At 36.3% G+C, this 21,607-nt stretch overlaps 1 protein-coding gene across 7 annotated transcripts in view; it reads right to left on the bottom strand.

Annotated features, from left to right (window-relative positions):
- SNTG2 (syntrophin gamma 2) overlaps positions 1 to 21,607 on the bottom strand; it is a 291,451-nt gene that overhangs the window by 100,818 nt on the left and 169,026 nt on the right. For all 7 annotated transcript variants that reach the window (XM_084512370.1, XM_084512371.1, XM_084512376.1 and 4 more), the window contains 2 exons: positions 5,564 to 5,651; positions 187 to 278 (listed from right to left, as the gene is read on the bottom strand). In XM_084512370.1, coding sequence (XP_084368496.1) covers positions 187 to 278; positions 5,564 to 5,651 — 180 coding nt within the window. The remainder of the gene's footprint in view (positions 1 to 186; positions 279 to 5,563; positions 5,652 to 21,607) is intronic.

Below are 21,607 nucleotides of genomic sequence, written 5' to 3'. Positions count from 1 at the left end.
AATCCAACAAAACAAATAAAAAAAAAATAATAAAAAAAATAAAAACAAAATCAAAACAAAAAATGCTTAACCAACCAAACACTAAAAAAAAAATTAGGCTAGTCTTATGGTGTTACATTAGCATTCTGAAGCTCAAAATGGAGCAAAAACTTATATAACTTATGCTTTTAGTATTAATTTACTTACAGTGTTAATTGAGTTTCCATTTAAATGTAAGCCACTGTCAAAGAGAGGTGATGAAGCTCCACTGCTGTGATCACTAGATGGTCCAGGGGAACCTGGAAATCAGATCATGAAAGACAATTGCTTATATTAAAAATATATGTATATATCTATTCCAGCTGTAAAACATGTTAAGAATTTCTAATACATATCACCAAACCAAAACTGCATTTTAGGAGGATAGACAATAAAATGTGTCAATCATATAATATATGTCTAAGAAGAAAAAAGTAGCTGGATGTCATTTTATGGAGGCTGTCATTCTGTAAAAGCTGTGCTCATGGGACCTTAGATGCTTAATTGTTTGCAGGATTAAGCCTTTTTTTTTTTTTTCACTGAGAGTGAGACATTCAAAATCAAGTAACAAATTCAGTTACACAAATCCCATTAATTTAATGAATAAATTTCCTACTCAGTGTTGAAAGTCTCATCTTTGAGTATAATTATGGAGAGTGTATCTATACACAAAGCTAATAAGAAACTCTCAAGCAAGTATTAACAGTACACATACTTACATTTTACTAATGGATATATATTTTTCATAAAGTGGCAATTACTTTCAAGAATGATGCACCTTCTCAAACTAAGAAATTAAAAGCAAATAGTCATCTTGCAATGTTGATACTGTGTTAACATTCTAATATAACACAGCTATATTCTTTGAGATATCTGTTCCTTTAAACAGCTATTCATGATCCTACTTTAGCAGTTAATGGAACTCTAGGAAAGCTTAATGCATTTGTATGTAATAACTCGTTTAATATAACAGAAACAATACAAAGCCGCATCATTGTGTAATTTTTGTTTAAATATAAAATTATAACATATAGCACCAATAATACCCAATTACTGTCAGAATACACTTGGCCTTACCAATAAAACATATAAAATCAGTTTCACAGCATTATATTCATCATTACTGAAACCTCATTTTTCTGTCTGAAGAAGTCACCTGAAATTGCCTTTAAATCATTTCACATTAATAGGTCTGTCAAATCTAACATCACAAGAGTCAAAATGTCATTCCAAGTCATATATTTTTGTATGTATCTATTCCACATATCTGAAAGATTTAGCAAAATGGAAGTTAATTCAACAAAGGCTCGTTTTCTCCATAACAACTCTCTGTCAGTCCAGTATTGAGATCTCAAAATTATACTCTGTCTGCATTCTGAAGTTTCAGCATGTTTTCATTCATAGTCTTTTCTGTATAGTTTCAGACGATGTCAGCAGGAGGCACTGCTATGCTTCGCTGATACAGGTCTAACCCATGTGCCAACTTAGTAGCCAGGTACATTTTGTACCTACTATAAACCTACAGTGCACCACAAAAATCGATGTTCAGAGTTGTAGGTGACCACAGGGAATTATTGTAACAGAAAATGATATCTAATTTTTTATAAAAAAAATGTTTAAATAAAAAACTTCACATTAAATTCCTTGTGGAAGAGTCTGTTGGAACTTCATTATCTCCCATAACAGACACGTATGACAGGTCCATGAGTTGATCAGATTCTTAATGTGGACCAATCCCACATCTTCTGCAGTTTCAGCATATCAAAATAGACAAATATAATTATTTCCAAAACTCTGAATGAAGGATTTACTATAATACAAAATATTATATTAGTGTTTTTAAGTATGTAAAACTCACATCTGCTGCATGGGAAAGCTTAGAATAAAAGGTGAAGTAACATATTTTCCTCAGAATCACACAGAATCACAGAATTTTCTAGGTTGGAAGAGACCTCAAGGTCATCGAGTCCAACCTCCAACCTAACGCTAACAGCCCTCCACTAAACCATATCCCTAAGCTGTACATCTAAGCGTCTTTCCTCCTCCCAACATATAACTCCAGACTTGCTTTTCAGTTTAGTAGCTTTCTTTGGTTTTCTGAGTCACAACAAACTATTCAGCCTCCCTCAGTCTGTCATCTTCACCACTTGATTGCAGGGAAGTTCACAAGCTGTTTAGTCTGCTCCCTGCTTATTCGGCCTCATGCACTCATGGACTATTCCTTCATGGCCTCGTTCTGTATTTTGGAAGCTTCTGTTTATATTCAACTGCTTTCATGGAAGGTGCAGTCCTCTCATCTCTCCAAAGAGCTCTGCCTGCCTCCTGGCATGGCAGTCCCAAAGCAATCAGGTGGGCTGAACAAAACATAGGATATACATACACAGCAAATACACGATCCAAAAAATTACACTAACAAAAAGCAATCTTATATTATTTGCTACTATAGCTCTTGCCCAAATAGATGAGACTCCAAATCAAGTGCTGGGTACCAGTTCAATTTCTGGAACATTAGTTCATAATCATCTAAACAAAGCGCTTTTTTAAAATAAAGCATCAGGTATAGACAATTCCCCTCTCCATGACTAGTGGGGACTGATACCAGAAGCTAGGTACATGGTATATTGTGAGACTTTCAGCAACCATTATTATCACCTAGCTTTCTTCTTATTCCACCCAAATTGTAGTTAGGCAGTCAAGCTATGAGAAATGAAAACTTGTACTATGACAGGTCTTATCTGTTTATTTTTATTATTTTTTTCTTAGCTGTGTCATTTTTGTTATCTTAAGAATGCTAGTTCATAAAGGATTCTGTGAGTATGGGAAAGAAAGATTTTTACCTGAGCAACAGATGACTATGCTCAGAGGAAAAAACCTCCCCTGTGATGTGTGAAAGGGCCAGAGAAAGAGAGAGATATCCAGTATATAGGATTTTTCAGTCCACAAAAGAGACTGAGATACTCCTGAGGGTGGCAAGAAAAAGCCAGAACTCAGAGGTGAGTGAAAGAAACTTCTTAAAGACCAGAGGGGATTTTGCAGATCTAGCAGTAACTCAGGAAAATCACCAAGTTATCTGACACTAAACCTAAAGCAATAAAATATTTGCAGTGGAAAAGGTAGGAGTTGTTTATAAAACCTTTTAATTCTTTTTGACAGAATCACTGAGATTTTTCAATTTAAAAAGTCAGGTGTTCTGCTACTTAGTTTAATAAAGCCTGGATATATATACATGTGTATGTATATATAAATATATATATATATATATATATATATATATATATTACACCTTAAAAGTCTTAAACTTAGTAGACCTGGAAAAGTCTATTTTAAAGTTCATCATCAGTTTTATCTTTTTAATGTATTTCAGTCAGTGAATTACACTGAACCTCTAAACAACAAGCAAAAACCTCAAAATGAGCATATCAACGTAAGGCAGTCAGAAAGACTTTATCCTCTAAAACACTACAATTTTTCTTATGATTAACATTGCTGAATGATACTAGAGATGTCCTGTATAAAAAAATAAACAAGCTCATTTATCTGACTTGCTAAATTTGTCATAGACAGCCTCCAATAGACAAAAAGACTATTCCAGAACAACCGCCAAATTAAAGTCAATAGAAACAGAGGCTTTGTAGCCTTCGGATATTCTGATAATTTGGTATAACCACCAAAATCAAAAAATTCTTAAGAGAGCCTGATTTACCACAAAATGCCCTGAAGACTCTTTCCAGCAGGAGTGTATCTTATCTAAAAGGGTAAACACCTTATGTCTTGCTCAGCTCTGGGATGGGTAATGGACTTAGTCTTAGAGAATCCTCAATGATGGTACCAACAGGCTGTAGCTGTAATGTTCTGTAGCAGGCTAAGAAATAACACTCATATCCAATTTTAACCTCCTGACACAGCTCCAAAAAACGAAATTTCTTATTTTGGTTTCCAGAAACATGTATTTGTTTTCTTTCTAGCTGGAAGACACCTCAGAGCAGATCACAGGTCATGGGATGTGGAATCATCCCATGGGGGGCAGACAATGCAATGAGTAGACAGTTACTGATCATGCAATGCAGCTCCAAGAAGATGATACCTGACTGGTGGACTACCCTCAGCCCACCACTCCTTAGCTGGTCCACTCTCATTCTGCAGAGGACTCTGAATCACAGTGTCCAGACTCTACAGGGGTGTGCCCTCAAAGGCACACAGCTGTACACCCTGAAGAAGCTAAGTCAGGTGCTCCTGGAGTATGTCAAAACCTATACTAGTTGTTCACAATCTCTGAAAGAGTGAAGAAACCAGCAAATGTGGTGAGAACTGCAGGCACAACTGTTGTGACATCTTATGTCTTTAGTACCCACAGTGGGAGACAGTGCAGGGAAGGAAGAGCTATGAAAAGGAAGCAAGGGAGGCAGATGCTGCTCCTGATTATGTGCTTATAAGAAATAGTAATAACACTGGTTAATGGGAAGAGACAGTACAGTTGCATTTGAAGCGAACACACCATAATACTAAAACTGCTAGGGTAGCAGCTGGTCTGACTGAATCCTTGGATGTAGGGGACCATGTGCGTGAACCTTCTGGGATGCCAGGAAAGCCTCAGATACTTCAGATTTATGTATATATGCACTTTAATCTTGCCTGCAATGTGAGTTGGGATGCATGTAGTTGTATAGTAGAAATGATACTTAGGTTGTTATATTTTTCACTAATTCTTGTTCCTGGACCTGCATGCACTACCATGTGAAGGTGGCAGTTGTCTCACACGGGATGTGTACTGAGTATAGGTGGAAAGGCAGCGGGGCTCCAGGTGTGGCCTCTGTGAGAAAAAGCCAGGGGCCGCCCTGTGATGGACAGAGCCAGCTCCAGCCAAAACAGACCCACCACTAGGCAAAGCTGGTGGCACCTCTGAAAAAGTGTGTTTAAGTAAGGGAAAAATCCTACACAACAGAGAGAGGAGTGAGGAAAAAGTGTGAGAAACAGCCCCATGAACACCGAGGTCAGAGAAAAATGAGGGAGAGTATTTGCTAACCACAAGAACCAAAAATTTCCCTCATCTGTATTGTCCATAAACAATCGGTAAACTACTCAGTTGTCACACCATAATTTTGTTCTTTGACAAAAATGATTAAAATATCAAAGTAGTTTATAAACTATACACAATTAATGTTATCCATTTGCTCTGTAAATGTTCTGCTTTTGATTTTTCTGAAAAGAACAACATACCTTTCAGAATGAATGCATGACTCAAACGTTTGTAAACACTATTTTATTGCATTCAGTCAAAGCTTCTTTAGAAAAACTTCCAGCTATCACCCATGACTGTACTGCAATTTAGTGGATTTTACACTTTTATTTTGAATAAACTATACAGACACAATCATGCAGTATGCATTAGATTCTTATAAGTTTATCAGAAGAGTACATAACTAATTTTTCATTTCTTGCTGTAAAACGCTCAAGGATTGAATTCTTATTTCTGTCAATGTCATATTATTATGAGAATACTTCAAAGGGGAAAACAAATTACTCCTATCAGTTAATTTCCTCTTACCTAATGGGAGCTTTAAAAATGATGGAGCTTCCCTGAGGTACTGAACAGTGATGGTAACTTCATCGCCAGCATTTCGCAGTAGGTGTACCTGTCAGTGTACAAATAACAGCTACTTTAAACCATAGAGCCACGAGTCATGGAAAGCATATTAGTTACAATGAAATCAGCATCTCTGTTGATCTGTAAGAAACAGCATGAATACTGCTGACTGGGAATGGAGAGTATCAAGCCACACCAAAAAAGGGTAAGAGTAGGCAGGACCAATGGAACAACCTGAAGAAATAACCTGGTGAGTAACTTGTTTTTATATAAGCTGAAGGTAACTTCTACAAACAAACACATTTTATAAAATTGCCATAGAGTAGTAGGGAAATTTGTGTTTTGTAAATATAACATATTAATTGTGTGTATGCACACATATATAGACACATTATATAAATATAAATTAATAACAACACATATTTCATATCTGATTTATATTTGGGTTGATTCAGGTGTTACATTAGACACATTTTTTTTGTTTCAAATATAGTTTTTGTGACTATCTTCATTATCTGTAAATATCTGCTAACCAGAAGAGAACACACATACACACTCATTATGCATATACACATGTATGCATACAGACATACATGTATTAAAACATTAGAATTTAACTGAAGGCATAACACACTACTACATAAGGAACTTTAAAAAAATGAGAGCTTTGAATAACATCTTTGATGGAACTTTGTTCCTTTTGCGGTCAGAGTTATTCCCTTGTTTCATACCCTTGACACCCAGGAAATAGGTATTGCATTTGGTTGGTAAGTGGCCTGCACGTAAGGTTTGCAACCACAGTCCCTTTGTCAGAAACAGATACCAAGTTCTGTGGCTTTTCAGGTGAGCACAACCAGAACTTGAATGCATCGAGCAGAAATGTAACAACAGCAAACAGTAACTCCTATAAACGTATTTACTGATCTAATGTGCTTGAAGGAAGCAGGTGCTTGTATAGCTTCAGACCTCAGCACACTGCCACATTGACTTAACATCACAAGGTGCAGGATTACAACCAACAAATTAATCACAGTAGGGATTACTTACTTTATACCTTTTCTGATGTGTATCTATCTGTTTGGGCATATACGAGTATTTTGCAGGCTACTAATGGCTTTCTGGAATTACAATATTGTAAGGCTGTTTCCAGATGAGAAAGAAGGGAGGAGTAAATTCAGGACATTGCAATAGGGATCTGCAATAAAATCAATATTCTCAGCCTTTAACATCATACACCATATAATGTCACGTGGACAGATTTTTTAAAATGGAGAGTATCGATTTATTAGCAATATTATAGACAGTTGTATTATTCATTTTGTGATTTGCTCAATGGCTATGAAAGCTACAAATCTTTTCAGGCACATACAAAAATTTCTGAAAAGAGATAATATAGAGAAGTATAAGGAAAAATTAAATTTGAGGTAGATAGTTACGCAAGATATCTGTGATTGATTTATGTAAAAATAATTTTAGTTTATATTATAAGATACCAACATGAAAATAGAATGACTGAGAGAGTTCCAAGTCACTGGAGAATTAAGGTTAAACAACAACAAAAACAACCCTAAATTTTGTTTTCTCTAGATTTCACAGTTTCATTTTGTTTTGTTTACTCTTATATTTTATGGTCTAACTCTCTTAGAATCATAGAATGGCCTGGGTTGGAAGGGAACACAAAGGTCATTTAGTTCCAACCCCCCTGCCATAGGCAGTGATGCCACCCACTGGATCAGGACCCCATCCAACCTGGCCATCAACACCTCCAGGGATGGGGCACCCACAGCTTCTCTGGTCAGCCATGTGCCTCACCACCCTCTGAGTGAAAAATTTCCTCTTAACATCTAATCTAAATCTCAGCTCTTTTAGTTTAAAACCTTTCCCACTCATCCTGACAGTATTCAACTGAGCAAAGAGTTGCTTCCCATCTTTTTTATAAGTCCCTTGACTACAACTTTTTGGTCATTTGCCTTCATGATCTTCCACCGAGGTAATTTTCAAGTCTAGGACTTGTACTTCATGAATATTTCAGGTGTTTTATTTCTGAAATGTACTTCAAGATCAGACAATCATCATGAGAGTCACTTCCTTTTACTTTATGACTTTTGCTTCAGACTTTAAGCCTGTATTAAGTGTTTAGTCTTGTGTTTTCATCTATAGATGAGAGATTTGATTGATTTCACTGAACTTCATATGTTTAAAGTATAAGTTTATTAACTAGGCTCTTTATTCAGAGATAAACACTCATAGGTGATGAATACTTTTTATTCTAAGATCTCTGCAGATTTCTAGGGAAAATATTGACAACCACTTTGGAATTGTATCTTAGCTAAGGGGCCATATGGATGAACTCATTCTTCAAAGAGATGCTCCTTTTCAATTTTAATTGCTGATACAGTTTTGATCTATATTAAGACAGAACCCAATTCAAACAACCAAAACCCCATCTAAATCTCTGAGCAATTCGAATATTAATGATCATGTACGTTTGAAAGTTTAGAGTAAGCAATGGTAAGCACAAGGCACCAGAACTTAAAAAGAATGCATATCATCTATGAATTGTGCCATTGACTTTCCTTCCTGAATTAGGCATATAAGATTTACCTAAAGTGGGCATTAACAGTAAAAATGAGGCAACAAATATAATTTGGTTTCGCTAAAATATCAGTCATATTTTGCTCCACAGACTCTTGAGTGTAATTAGGTAAGTGAGATCTAGGAGCTCCTGTTTATACTTTTTTACATTCTCTCTGTTATATTCTTGAGAAATAGATGTGAAAAAGAGAAGCATAATAAAACTTGAGTTGATAAATGCACTTAACTGAGTTATGCAAATTCCACAAATTAGAGCCAGCATGAAAAGTAAGCATTTCCTTTGATGCCCTTTTTCTTTTGTACATATGAACACACAAGTACGTGTATACACACACAAATTTAGATGCAGCCAGTCTACTTGATCAACCATAAAAAAACAATCCAGTCACTTTTTAAATTCTCCTTCTACTGCTACAGAAAGGCAATAGTGCAACAGCTCATGTAACTTTAAAGGTGCTAGATTTGTCTTGCTGGACTTACTGGACTTGTGCAAAAGCTTCAGTACCACAGAGAAATACATTATTTAGTGACTTTCTGCACCATTAATGGCTTCTTGTGAGCACTGAAATTGAATCTTATTTTTGTTCTTAGTATATGCGGCTCGATAATCCCATCTCTTCAGGCATTAACAATATAAAGTGGCTCCAGGAAAGTGTGATACGATACCATATTTCCTAAGGCATAGGTTTGGTAATTTTAAATGAAAACATTAATATCATGAGGGCTCTTCATATCATTTGAAATAAAAATCAAATTTAATTCTCTGCAATGGTTTTTAAGCTAATGTTTTGTTCCATACACTAACTTCGATTGGATTTATCTTTGTAATATTTGATTAAGACCTTCTAAAAGTACACTAGGCAGTACGTTGATCATGCAGTCTCATAGAATCACAGAATGGTATTTTCTTCCTCCTTGATAAATACCATAATGTGTAAACATTCTTTGAATCAATAAAGAGGAAACACAGTTCTTGTGCTTTTTTTTGAAAGTCTACTTCAAAATTTTTCTGTCCATTAGGTTGAAACTCTTCCTCGTTATTCCAAATATAAAGAACTAAAAAGGTCAACATTTGGAGCTTTTCTTTAAAAACTGTTATAAATAATAGAGTGAGTTCTCTGTATCTATTTTATTTGGTTTATGTTTCTTCCCAATAGATATTTCAGCACAGTATTGTGACTACGTTATAAATTTGTGATTTTTGAAATTATCTATTGGATTTTACAAAATACTGATGGTTCTATACTGAGTGTAAGGTAAACAGTGTTATAGGTACCACATAATGATAAGTAGAATGATATTACAAGATACAGGAACATTTTGTGACATGAACTTGCAGTTGACAAACTCTGACCTCCTGTTTCCCTTATACTAACTTTTTGAATGGTAATAGAGAATTCATTATCTGTTAACTTTATACTTGGACACGTAGGAAATATTTCCAATTAAGCTTTGTTGGTCAATGACTCAGAAATTCCATGATTCTATCAGTGTGGCAAAAATTTGATTTTCTCTTATACATGCTTTGATCAAACATAAAAACATTCAGTCTAGTTCTGAAGGCTCCATAGCAATGCAGATTAGTGTACCTGGTGCAAAGTCATTAATTGGTGTGACAGGGCTAGAAAGAGAACATAAACTCTTTGCAGCTCCTAATGTGGATATTAATGCAGTTTAGGAAGACAAATTCATCAGCTGGAGAGTGGTAAGTAACTGCAGTCTAATTTAAACATATATAAGGCTATACCAACAGTTTCTTCAATTTTTAACACAAGTATTTTTCATGTGACAGTTCATATATACATATACAGAAAGATTTACACATATATGAAAAGTATATAAATGTGTGTACATAATTCTGTTTGTACTATGTTTTCGCATATGGTTCAATATGAGTCATATGGTTCGACAGACTATTATAATTCTATCACAGCTTTTGAACAAAACAAGCAAAATCTGTATAAGTATATATATGTATGTAGCTCAGCTATATGTGACAGAATGATAGTGAAAGTCTGTAAGGTAAGTACTATATTTTTAGCTCCCATTGAATTAATCAAGGATGTTTTCCAAAACAGAACTACATTTTGGAATATTAATTTCTAATCTTGCTGGTGCATCCAAATATTATGTGATAATAGATCTGTATAAATACCCTAATATTACTTTCTAGGCAATTTTAATATTAGTTGACATAGCTTTATGAATTTCTGAGCATTTTGTGCTAAGTAGCTTGTCTAAATCAATGAAACAAATATTATATCAATTTAATTTATTGAATTAAATTTAAACTATTGAGCTTCATCTCACTTAAAGGTAATGTAAACATTCTGAATCTTTAAATCAGACTAAATTTAAAAGAAAACATCCAGTTACTGAAGAATTTCAGAAGTATTTAAAAATAAGATCATAGTGGAATCTGGACTAAAATATTTGTGTATATATATATGAATATGTATGTGTATTTGTATATATATAATTATTTGAATATAGATTAAATAAGAAATATCTATAAAATAGCCTTTTTATTATATATAATAAATACACATTACACATATTTGTAATGGTCTGCAGATAAACTAATAGCAATCTTTTAACAGTAGGACATAATTTGCATAGCTACCTACCAAATTTGGCTCTTCAGAAGTAATACATCACGTTTGCAGATGTTACAGGAAATAAGTAAAGTGTAATTTAAGTGTAGATTGAATTGGGGGAAGGGGCGGGGGGGGAGAGAGCAAAGGGAGCAAGAAGAGCAGGGAAGTGGAGCCCTGGAGGAAGGAAGATTCTGGCCACCAGCAAAAAAGAACTGAGCTTAAAAGGAAATGCAAGTCCTTTACATGGAACTTAATAGTAGGTCTTTCCACTTTCTTTTTCTTTTCTTTTTTTCTTTAGTTTATTATTATTATTACTTTTCTTTCTCCTGTTTTATTTTCTTTTTTTCCTCTTCCTCTTGCTTTTTTATTTCCTTTTCTTCTTTTCTCTTTTTCTTCCTTCTTCCTTTTTCTCACTTCTGCTTTCACTTTCACTTTCTTTTACCCATTTCTACCCATCATCTACCTGGACTTGTGTAAAGCATTTTATATTTGTCCCAAAGCATGCTGGACACCACACAGCATCCTTGTCTCCAAACTGGACAGACAAAGATTTGATGGATGTACTATTCAGTGGATAAGGAATTGGCTGGATGGCTGCATCCGGACAGTGGCAGTCAACAGCTTAATGTTCAGGTGGAGATCAGTGACAAGTGGTGTCCCTCAGGGTTTGTACTGGGCCTGGGACTGTTTAATATCTTTATTAATGACATAGACAGTGGGATCAAATGCACCCTCAGCAAGTTTGAGGGTGATATCAAGCTGAGTGGTGCAGTCAGAACAGTGGAGGGAAGGGATGACATCCAGAGGGACCTGGACAGGTTTGAGTAGGCCCTCATGAAGTTCAACAAGGCCAATTGCAAGGTCCTGCACCTGGGCTGGGGCTATACCACGCTTGAATACAGTCTACACAATGAGTGGACTGAGAGCAGCCCTGCAGAGAAGGACTTGGGGGTACTGGTGGCTGAAAAGCTGAGTATGAGCCAGCAGTGCAAGCTTGCAGCTCAGAAAGCAAATCGTATCCTGAGCTGCATCCAAAAAAATGTAGCTAGCAGGTCAAAGGAGGTATTATTCCCCCTCTGCAGTCCTCTCCTGAGACCCCACCTGGAGTGCTGCACTGAACTCTGGTGCCCAGAGCATAAGAAAAGCATAGACCTTTTAGAGCAGGTCCAGAGGAGGGCCACAAAGATAATCATAGGGCTGGAGCACCTCTCCTATGAAGAAAGGCTGAGAGAGCTATTTGGCCTAGAGAAGAAAATTCTACTGTTGTATGATTCCCTGCATGTTTGTTCTGGACCACTGTTCCCCAAGCTCTGTGATCTAATTGGACTCCCAATTATGTGGTTTGGCCTCATCAAGCTCTTGCTTCTCCCTTGCAGAGCTGTGTTTCTAACTTAATAAGGGCAAGATGCCATCATTCCTTCCATAGACTGATCACTGGTCACCAACTCCAAAAATAAAACATACTGTTCTGAGAGAAACTAAGTCATATTTACTACCACTTTAAAAATTTCTCATGTCTATTACCTACCTATCAAGGCAATGCAACATACAGAAATTTTCACAGATTTAAATTAAACCACCAATTCTCTTAGTTTATTCAATTGATACTTTTCTCTTACTTCCATCAACAAATTCAGTAGATGTTTTGAACCACAAAGCTTCACTATTCATTTTAAAACATAATACTGCTCCCGTATGCTATAATTACTAGGAATTATAGAGAATAACAAGAAGTTGTTACTATTTTGATGATTTTGTATATTGATTTATCTACTTAATCACACATTTCAGTCTGTGTTTCACTTCAAAACAATGCTTACACAAATGTCTGGGATATGAAAAATAATGCTACAAACTGTGGATTGGAAAATATATTCTAAGCTAAGTCAGCTGTTCCCTGAAGCAATGGAAGTTTAAATAAATTTGCTTAAGGCTAACTCTTAACTGAAGCCTAAAGACCCATCCCTCAGAAAGTAACACTGCTATCCTTCAATAACTCCAAGAATAACAGTGCACCACAGTGACTTCTCTCTGGAACTTCAGGTCTGTCTCAACTGTCATTAATGTGCTATAACTGAACAGAGTTCAAAGCCATGGAACTCATAATTTTACAAGAAACAATATGTTTTATTGCTCAACTACTATTATGTATTACTTGTAAAAAGAAAAAAAGAAACCTCAAGAATAAAAAAAAATAATCACAGTAGACAGAAATGGCCAAATAACCAGAAAACAAAACATAATTCTTAGATGGAAACTTAATCATATCATTACTGATATATACGGTATGTAAGAAACACAGTATCAAAGTGCCACTGTGTATCTGTTCTTACAGATACCCATATCTGACTGAGATTGGAAATGCGTATATTTAACCGGAATCAAAATCTGTAGAAATACACAATTTCTCCTCTCCTTTGAAGGCAGGCTGAGGGAGCTGTGGTTCAGCCTGGAGAAGAGAAGGCTCCTGGGATACCTTACAGTGGCCTCCCAGTACCTAAAGGAGGAATTGCTCAAGACCAGGTTGGATGGGGCTTTGATCAACCTGGTCTAGTGGGAGGTTTCTAGTGGGAGGCTTCCCATGGCATAGGGGTTGGAATTAGGTGGTCCTTAAGGTCCCTTCCAACCCAAACCATTCTATGATTCCATCGAATAGGAAAAACAAACAAACAAACAAAAAACTTTCTGATTTCCTGATCCAGTTCTTTAATAGTTTTGATTCAATGAGTTCGCTTGTTTGCTATCTGAAGTGCATGAACAGACTCACATTCTATGAGCAAGTGTTTTGTCTGGTATCTACAAAAAGGAACAAGTGCCAGAATCTAGCCACCATTCAGTGGCTAAACAAATGTGCTTGAAATACTAATGATATTCATGATACCTATTCACTTGTTTAGATCACGCTCCCATTAAAGTGAATGACTTTATGAAGAGAAACAATAGAATCACAGAATCATAGAACCACCTAGGTTGGAAAAGTCCTTCAGTATCGCCAAGCCAGCCATCAACCTCACCTCCCTAGCCCATCACTAAACCACGTCTCTTAGTAACACGTATATATGTCTCTTAAATACCTCCGGGGTGGGGACTCCCCCCATTCCCTGGGCAACTCATTCCAATGCGTGTACTTACGTACAACTAAAAAAGCGATCTTTTCTAACCACAATACAAAATGAGTTTATTCATCTCACCTGTCATCAGAAATACAGTAATTTTATTAATAAGTTGATTTTATGTGGGTGTAAGTACTCTGTATAACTTGCATTTTCCTTCCAATTTGAGGAAGTTTACCAAATGCTAAATAACTGAGCTTCTCTTATATAAACAGATTAAGTCTAATCTTTTACAAACACATTTATTTAATTAACCAATCCAACATCACAAGAGTGTACACTAAGTCTTTTTTAACTTTCTGCTGAGTCCTCTTAATCAGCCTAGATTATATAGGGCTCCATAGTTCTCTCTACCCTAATGAAAAGCTGAGGCTCATCCAATATAAGGTAGTGAATTAGTCAAAAGACTAATTTCTGTTTCAAAAGACTAAACAAAAGAACATTGCTTAGGTAGAAAAGGCTGGGCAAGGAAGTCCGAAAGGGGAAGGAAAGGATATTGCTTCAGAGAAACTATGTCAACTGTAACTGCAACCCACAGAAGTGACCAAAAATTAAAACACAAATTAGATGTTGCACATGATGAAAGGATCAAAGGAAGCAAGAGTGGAAAGGTTTTCCCAGCAATTGTCAGGAAAAACAAGGGACATTATACGGTCCTTATTTATTTATTTATGTAAAAAAAAAAAAAAAAAAAAAAAAGAAAAGAAAGAAAGAGAGAGAGATGATTTATTTTCCTATCAGCTTTTTAGAAGACACTCCAGATTTATTCATGAATGTTTTATACCCTTTTGTTCTTATTCTAACATTCTCCTTTAGCAATATTTGGTCTCCCTCCATGGTGCTCAGTTTCATGCAGGTAAAAAAAGAAGTGTGGAAAAAGAAGTGAAGTAGTGAGGAGCAATAAGTGTGGAGGGTGACCAGCACAGGGTTCTGACCTCCAGGGTCTTTGGTTGTCATTGCACAGGGGTCCAGGTGCTAAGGGTGCACAGAGGAGGTGCTGGCAGCAATGCCAACAGCAGTGTGGATGCAGGTGTAGTTGGTGGTGGTCACCTTGTCTGCGTTTGGGGAAAAGTAAAGGTTGGCTCGTTGCATGAAGAGGGCAGGAACTCCTGCCCCAATCAGTCACACTGCTGGCTGACCCTTTCTTTCTCTCCTTCTCCATACAAAAATGATACAGAGGAGATGGACTCAGTATAGCTATCCTGAGCACGTTATGTAGATTCTAAAATTGCCCTGTCTTGTACCAGTTCTCTTATTTCATATGCCTGAAAAACTCCTGGATGCCCCTTTCACTTCTTTTCTGTGGCAGAAACATTGGATAATCATAAATCAGGTAGAAAAATGGCTAATCTGACATGACCTACTTGTAAACCTGTATTGTTTGACCCAACCTCTATTTGTCTGGTATACTTTCTAAGCAGTGGATTAAGACCAAAATTATTTTGCATCTTATTAAAAGCAAGCTGCTTAAATCAAGCTTATCCCTATTCCATAAAAGACAGAACTTTGTTAAATATACTATATTTGCTTTCTCCTGGTATTTGTACAACTCTGATTAATTTGTTCAATTTTGTAGAAGAATCTGCAATGTTATGTGCCATTTTTTTTTTTCTGTATTCTAAGACAGGGACTCCCCTATTTTACCAATAATAAAATATGTAAATTGTGATCCCACTTCAAAGATATAAAGTCTGCTTTTATATTTTCATTCCTAACCAGCCATTAGTTATCCTGTGTCTCCTCCAGCATTATTTTTTTTTTTATTTTATAAAACAAAGTTACTTTCAGTTTCTGAACTGCACTTGTATTTTCCATGGTTTACACATTCCCATATAGTGATCCCATTTTTGATTATTTTATTTTATTATTGAAGAGGCCAGTAGAATTTGTTTTAAGTCTTTCCACATTTTTAAAATCAGAAGGAATAAAGAAGATGCCGCAGTCAGGAACTAAATGAAAAACAAATGAACAAGCAAAAACTTTAAAACTTTTTACATTTAGGAAGCATTGCTTTGAATAGTGGTTGTCCTGCCACACTCTCTGTGTGCTTTATCTAAGAAGTGCTACATTTTGTGCCCACAGTATAAAAAGCTTTTAAATTCTACCTATTGCTCCTTTGTGGCAGGTAGATGATTTTTTCTATAGGTTTTAATTTTAGTAATTCTGCTTTTGTGCTCAAAGAATATGTGCACTATAAATGTTCATAATGCCAGAGAACTCACTGCTTTTCTAACCCAGGGAATTAATGATTGTGAAATAGATAGGGGTAAACTAAGATAGGGGTATTGAAACCTAGAACTCCTTAATTGTGGATGCTTTCTTAACATGCTTACATTTTGAAAATATGTCAGTTTCCAAGAGTACATTATAGAAACTATGTAATATTTATAAGTACACACCTAATACAGATACCATAAAACATACTCTATTTTTTAAACTTTTTTTTCCCCTGCAATCTTGTAATCCTTTACAAAAGAAATATAAAGGTGCAAAAAGGTACAAATTTAACTCATAAAAATGTGTATGTGAGTTTTAACATTTGCATGTAAAAGATATTGGATATTAAATGTTCATTATAACTTGCTTCTTAATGAGGAATGCAGCCAGATGCATTCAGTTATAAAATAATCACATTTCTTAGGGCATCTGGCAAACTGAGGTTGAATTGTATATCCCTCAACATTTGACTGTAGTACCACAATTTGCTGCTTTTATGCGTTTTTATTTTTATGTTGTGTTGGGATACAGAATACTTATGGCAAATCAGCAGTTGGAGAAATAAAACTAAATTCAGATCTTTTTAACCTAAGAACATTTAAAAATTATTTGTATCACCGTCAAGTAACAGGGCTGCTTTTCTACAACAACCAAATCCCCAGAAAAACAGCTCAGAAAAATTCTATAGGGCAACTAAAAGAACAGGAAAACTATGAACTTCATTCTGCAGTCTAATGACACAAATTTGCATTCTTGTTATAATTGTCCAATTTTTCTTTTCTGTTACTGCCCACCTACATAGCAACAGCTAATTTTCTAAAAATGCATGTTAAGTCCCAATTAATGAAAGCAACTATGCATTACCTGCTTCCTAATAAAAGGTTCTTTCTCTTCTTTCAGCTCCTGCTCAAGCTCTTTTATAAATGCAGCCATTCTGTAGCTATATGCTCACTGCAACAGGTATTTGCCGTCCATGTAATATATGGGACTGGGCTAGGCAATGACAAAGGAAACCTGTGAGAACTACCAAGATGAAATTAAGAAAGCAAAATCTTCTAAAGCTTGGTATCTTTTCTCTCTCTCTTTTTTTTTTTTCCCCTCTAATCAAAAAAATATATTTAAAAGTTTTAACTAAACTGAATTTTTTGGTACGCTTCACAGTTGAAGAGGTCCTCCTCTTTAAAAAACAAAGATTTTTCTTTTTCACAGAAAAACTGTAATTTTTTGTTTATCTGTATCTGGAAAAAACATTCTGTTTGAAAAAGATTTACAAATGCTTTCAAACCTATATTCCTGCTTTGGCTGACCCCAAATGTAAATCTCCCAATAATGGGGAGCACAAGAAGAGTTTGGGATCATTTCAACTAATTCTCTTTCATTAAAATCTTCACAGCTGATTGACTGTTGTTTCTGTTCACATGTCTGTGTGTAACTGGAGATAGCCTCTTAGCCTGGAACACATCAAAAGCTTCTGTCAGTCAAGATATGACCCTTTTACTTAGTGCCCCAATCTTCCCATTTAAAGAAATAATAACAGCAATACATTGGGAAAACAATTGTCCTGGTTTCAGTTAGAACAGAATTAATTTTCTTCCTAGTAGCTGGTGGAATGCTGTGTTTTGGCTTAGGATGAGAAGAGTGCTGATAACACCCCGATGTTTTAATTGTTGCAGAGCAGTGCTTATACCAAGCCAAGGACATCTCAGCCTTTTGCTCTGTCCTGCCAACGGGCAGGCTGGGGGTGCAGTAAGAGCTGGGAGGGGACAGACCCAGGACAGGTGACCCAAACTAGCCAAAGGGGTATTCCATACCATCTGACGTCATGCTAAACAATATATAGGGGTGGCTAGCTGGGGGGAGGGGGCCGGACTGCTCGGGGTTAGGCTGGGCATCGGTCAGCGGGTGGTGAGCAATTGCATTGTGCATCACTTGTTTGTACATATTTTTATTACTTTCCTATTATCACCATTGTATTATTATTATTATTATTATTATTATTATTGTTATTATTATTTTTGTTATTATTATTTTCCTGTCTTATTAAACTGTCTTTATCTCAGCTCACGGGCTTCACTTTCCATTTCTCTCCCCCGTCCCAGAGAGGGAGGGGGGAGGGTGAGCGAACGGCTGCGTGGTGTTTAGCTGCCGGCCGGGTTAAACCACGACAACAATACACCTAATCACAAACTAATGAAATTACCTATCATATACAGAAACTAGTCATAGAAAAGTCAATAGGAAAAAAGCTCTACATTTCTTCTTCAAACGATTTAGAGTAGTGTTAGAAATCAACTTGAGTAAGAAAAGTACCATCTGCTAAAGGTTTTGGCTTTTTTTTTTTTAATTATTATTATTATTATCTTCATTATTATTTCAGGAAACAATTCTGAAACAATCTAAGGAGAACATTCAGAAAATGCTCAATCTTCAATCTTTAATCTTCAAAAGATTAAAACCATTTCACAGAAAAATACTTTGGTAAAAATGAAAGGAGACTCAGAGATATCCGTCGGTATGGCCCCCCCAACAAATTATTTTACAGCATAGCCCTGTCAAGTTCTTTCAGACAAATCTCCATCATTTTCCTCTCTATTCAGGTCTCACAAACAAAAAGATCTCAATTTCATTTCATAACTCGTAGTTCTGGCTTCTCTACTGGCAGAGACAGTGAACAATCTGTCCTTTACTATCCCTTTCATGCCAATCAACTTTACAAGTCTCCACAATATCTCATCTCAATTATCCCATTTTCAGAGTAAAGCTCTACCTGCCTTTTAGCTATTCACCATTTAGAAGCTGTTGCACATCTTTGATCATGCTGCTCGCTGCCTTGTTGCTTTCTCTGAACCTTTTCCTGTGTTTTTTTTTTCTGCATCCTTTGAAGTGAAAGGACCAGAAATATTGTCAGTACTGAAGATACAAAGCCACCTTAGATGCATACAGGGATGTTTTCAGTTCTGCTTTCTACTCCTTTTCTAAAAAAAAAACACCAAACACCTCCAACATTTGGTTAGCTTTTATGAATTCTTAAAGCCTGAGATTTTATTTCACAGCTGCAGGGATCAGTTCAGAGCCCACCATTCTTTACGTGGAGCAAGGACTCTTCCCTCCCATGTTTACAACTTTGCTTTTATATGAAAAGGAGGTTGTGGCAAGAAGGGTCTTTGTCTCTTCCCTCAGGTGACAAGTGATAGGATGAGAGGAAAAGGTCTGAAGTTGCACCAAGGGATGTTCAGGTTGGACATTAGGAAGAATTTATTCATGGAGAGGGTGGTCAAGCATTGGAATGGGCAGCTCAGGAAAGCTGGGGTGTCCTATCCCCAGAGGTATTTAAGTGTGGACATTGCACTAAGGTTTAGTAACGGGACTTGGTAGGCCAGGTTGATGCTTGGACTTGATGATCTTGAAGGTCTTTTCCAACCTAGATGGTTCTATGATCCTAAGACTTCACCTTCTATTGTATTGTCACTTAATCAGTGAGTCCTGTTGTCATTCTTCAGAGCTGTCCCTTACCCTTCCCAGTCTAAACAGTTCTGTTGAATGTGTGGTGGTTTTACTGTGCTGGGCAGCTGAACACCACAACCTCTCTCTCATTCCCCCTCCTTAGATGAGGAGGGGAAGAAGTAAAGTAAAGAACAACTCACAGGTTGAGATAAGGATAATTTAATTAAAGGGAACAAGAAAAAAAAATAATGATTAAGGAAAGATCATTATTAACTAAACAATTTAACTAAAGGGAAAAACAAAAAGAAAGGGGAAAAGGGAGGGGGAAAGGGAAAAAAGAGAAAAACAAACAAACAAACAAACAAACAAAAAAACATGAATGAAGGCTATGTGGAAGTGCAGAGGAAAGAAATTGCTCTCTGCTTCCCACAAATGAGCGATGCTTGACCACGTCCTTGAAGCAGGGCCTCAATGCACATAGCCGGTGTTCGGGAAGAGGACCAAAGTTTTCACAACGAGAGCCCACCCCTCCCCTCTTCTTCCTGTTTTCACCTTTTATTGCTGAGTGTGACACCACGTGGTATGGAACATCCCTTTGGTTGGTTTAGGTCAGCTGGCCTGGTGATGTTTCTTTTCTCACTTTTTTGCCCACCCCCTAGGAGGGTTGGAGAGAGTCCTGGTGCTGTGCCAGCACTGCTCAGCAGCAGACACAACACTGGTGTGATACCACTGCTGTTCTGGCTACAAGTGCAGAGCGCAGCATTGTATGTGCTGCTGCAGGGAAAGTTAACGTCCCAGCCAGACCCAGTACTGAATGAGCAAACAGTCACCTTGTGTTTCATTCCATTTCACAGTTTGTTGTGAATATCTTGAAAACAGAAGTCCCAGCAAAATGGGATTGTGTGGGATATCCCTTCATTGTAAACTTCAACCCAATTACTCTTCCCCCCTGTTTCTATCTTTCAAACAGTTATTTATCCAAACAAGAACCATTGTTATTATGTTTCTTTTAAGGCACGTATGAAACAAGGATTTTGTTGGGAGTCTTTTTAAAACTCCAGCAAACTATATCAATACTTCATCCGCATTATTATTGATTCTTCACAAAGTACAGGCAGGTTTCTGACACACAGCAACTCTTTGCCAGAAAATGTTTTATCTATATATTTGTCAATGGTATTTTTTTTAATTATGATTGTTAATTATTTCACTAGAACAGACAACCAGGCTTACCAGACTGTGGTTCTACAGATCACCTTTTGTACCTTTCACTGGTATGTACTTTTCACCTCTCAGTCCCCACACACCAACATACCTTAGACAATGTCTTTTAATTTAAAACAATTATATTTAAACCAAATGATGATTTATGACCATTATGATGGTTTTATGATTTTACTCCATCACCTCTTCTAATACAAATACTTTATATAAATTTACATTTTTATAAGAAATAATTAATTTTAATTATATTTTCATGTTTATATTATTGTTTACCTTGCTTTATATTCATTTTTAATTGAATAGTTAAGTGTCGTGTCATCATTTATCAAGTAAATGATCCCTATGGTGACATTTAAATTAGAAAATTAAACATGATCAGAACACAAATTCAAACACTGAAACATAATTAGTTAAATTCCATATAGTTAAATTGTCAGAACAGAGCATGGTATGATTTAGACATGAACTACTTCACACTCTTCTAAATCCTGTCCTAGCATGGACTGGGTTAGCCTGGGCCAAGGGCCATTATCAATAAGTATTTTGCAGACAGGCTCCCTGTTTCAGGAGAGGTGAGGGAGTTTAGTTACATGGACATATGTCATGCTGTACCAGGCAACCTCAAAGCGACTGGATAGGAAATGATGTAGTGTGCAGTGCCCAGCTAATGCATCACACTGACTTCGACTCATTAAACTACCACCAAAAGTCTTCAGTATGAGCACCTGCAAACCTTCCTATCAACAAAAATCTGAAATTAAAATCTTCACACTCTTTCCTAAATGTTTGGACACAGTCAGTCAATTCCATCTCCC

Source organism: Aythya ferina (genome assembly GCF_964211825.1).
Source record: "Aythya ferina genome assembly, chromosome: 3".
In the NCBI taxonomy this organism is placed as follows: Eukaryota; Metazoa; Chordata; class Aves; order Anseriformes; family Anatidae; genus Aythya; species Aythya ferina.
Note: the sequence above shows the minus strand (reverse complement) of the source record. Positions and strands in the feature narration are given on the sequence as shown.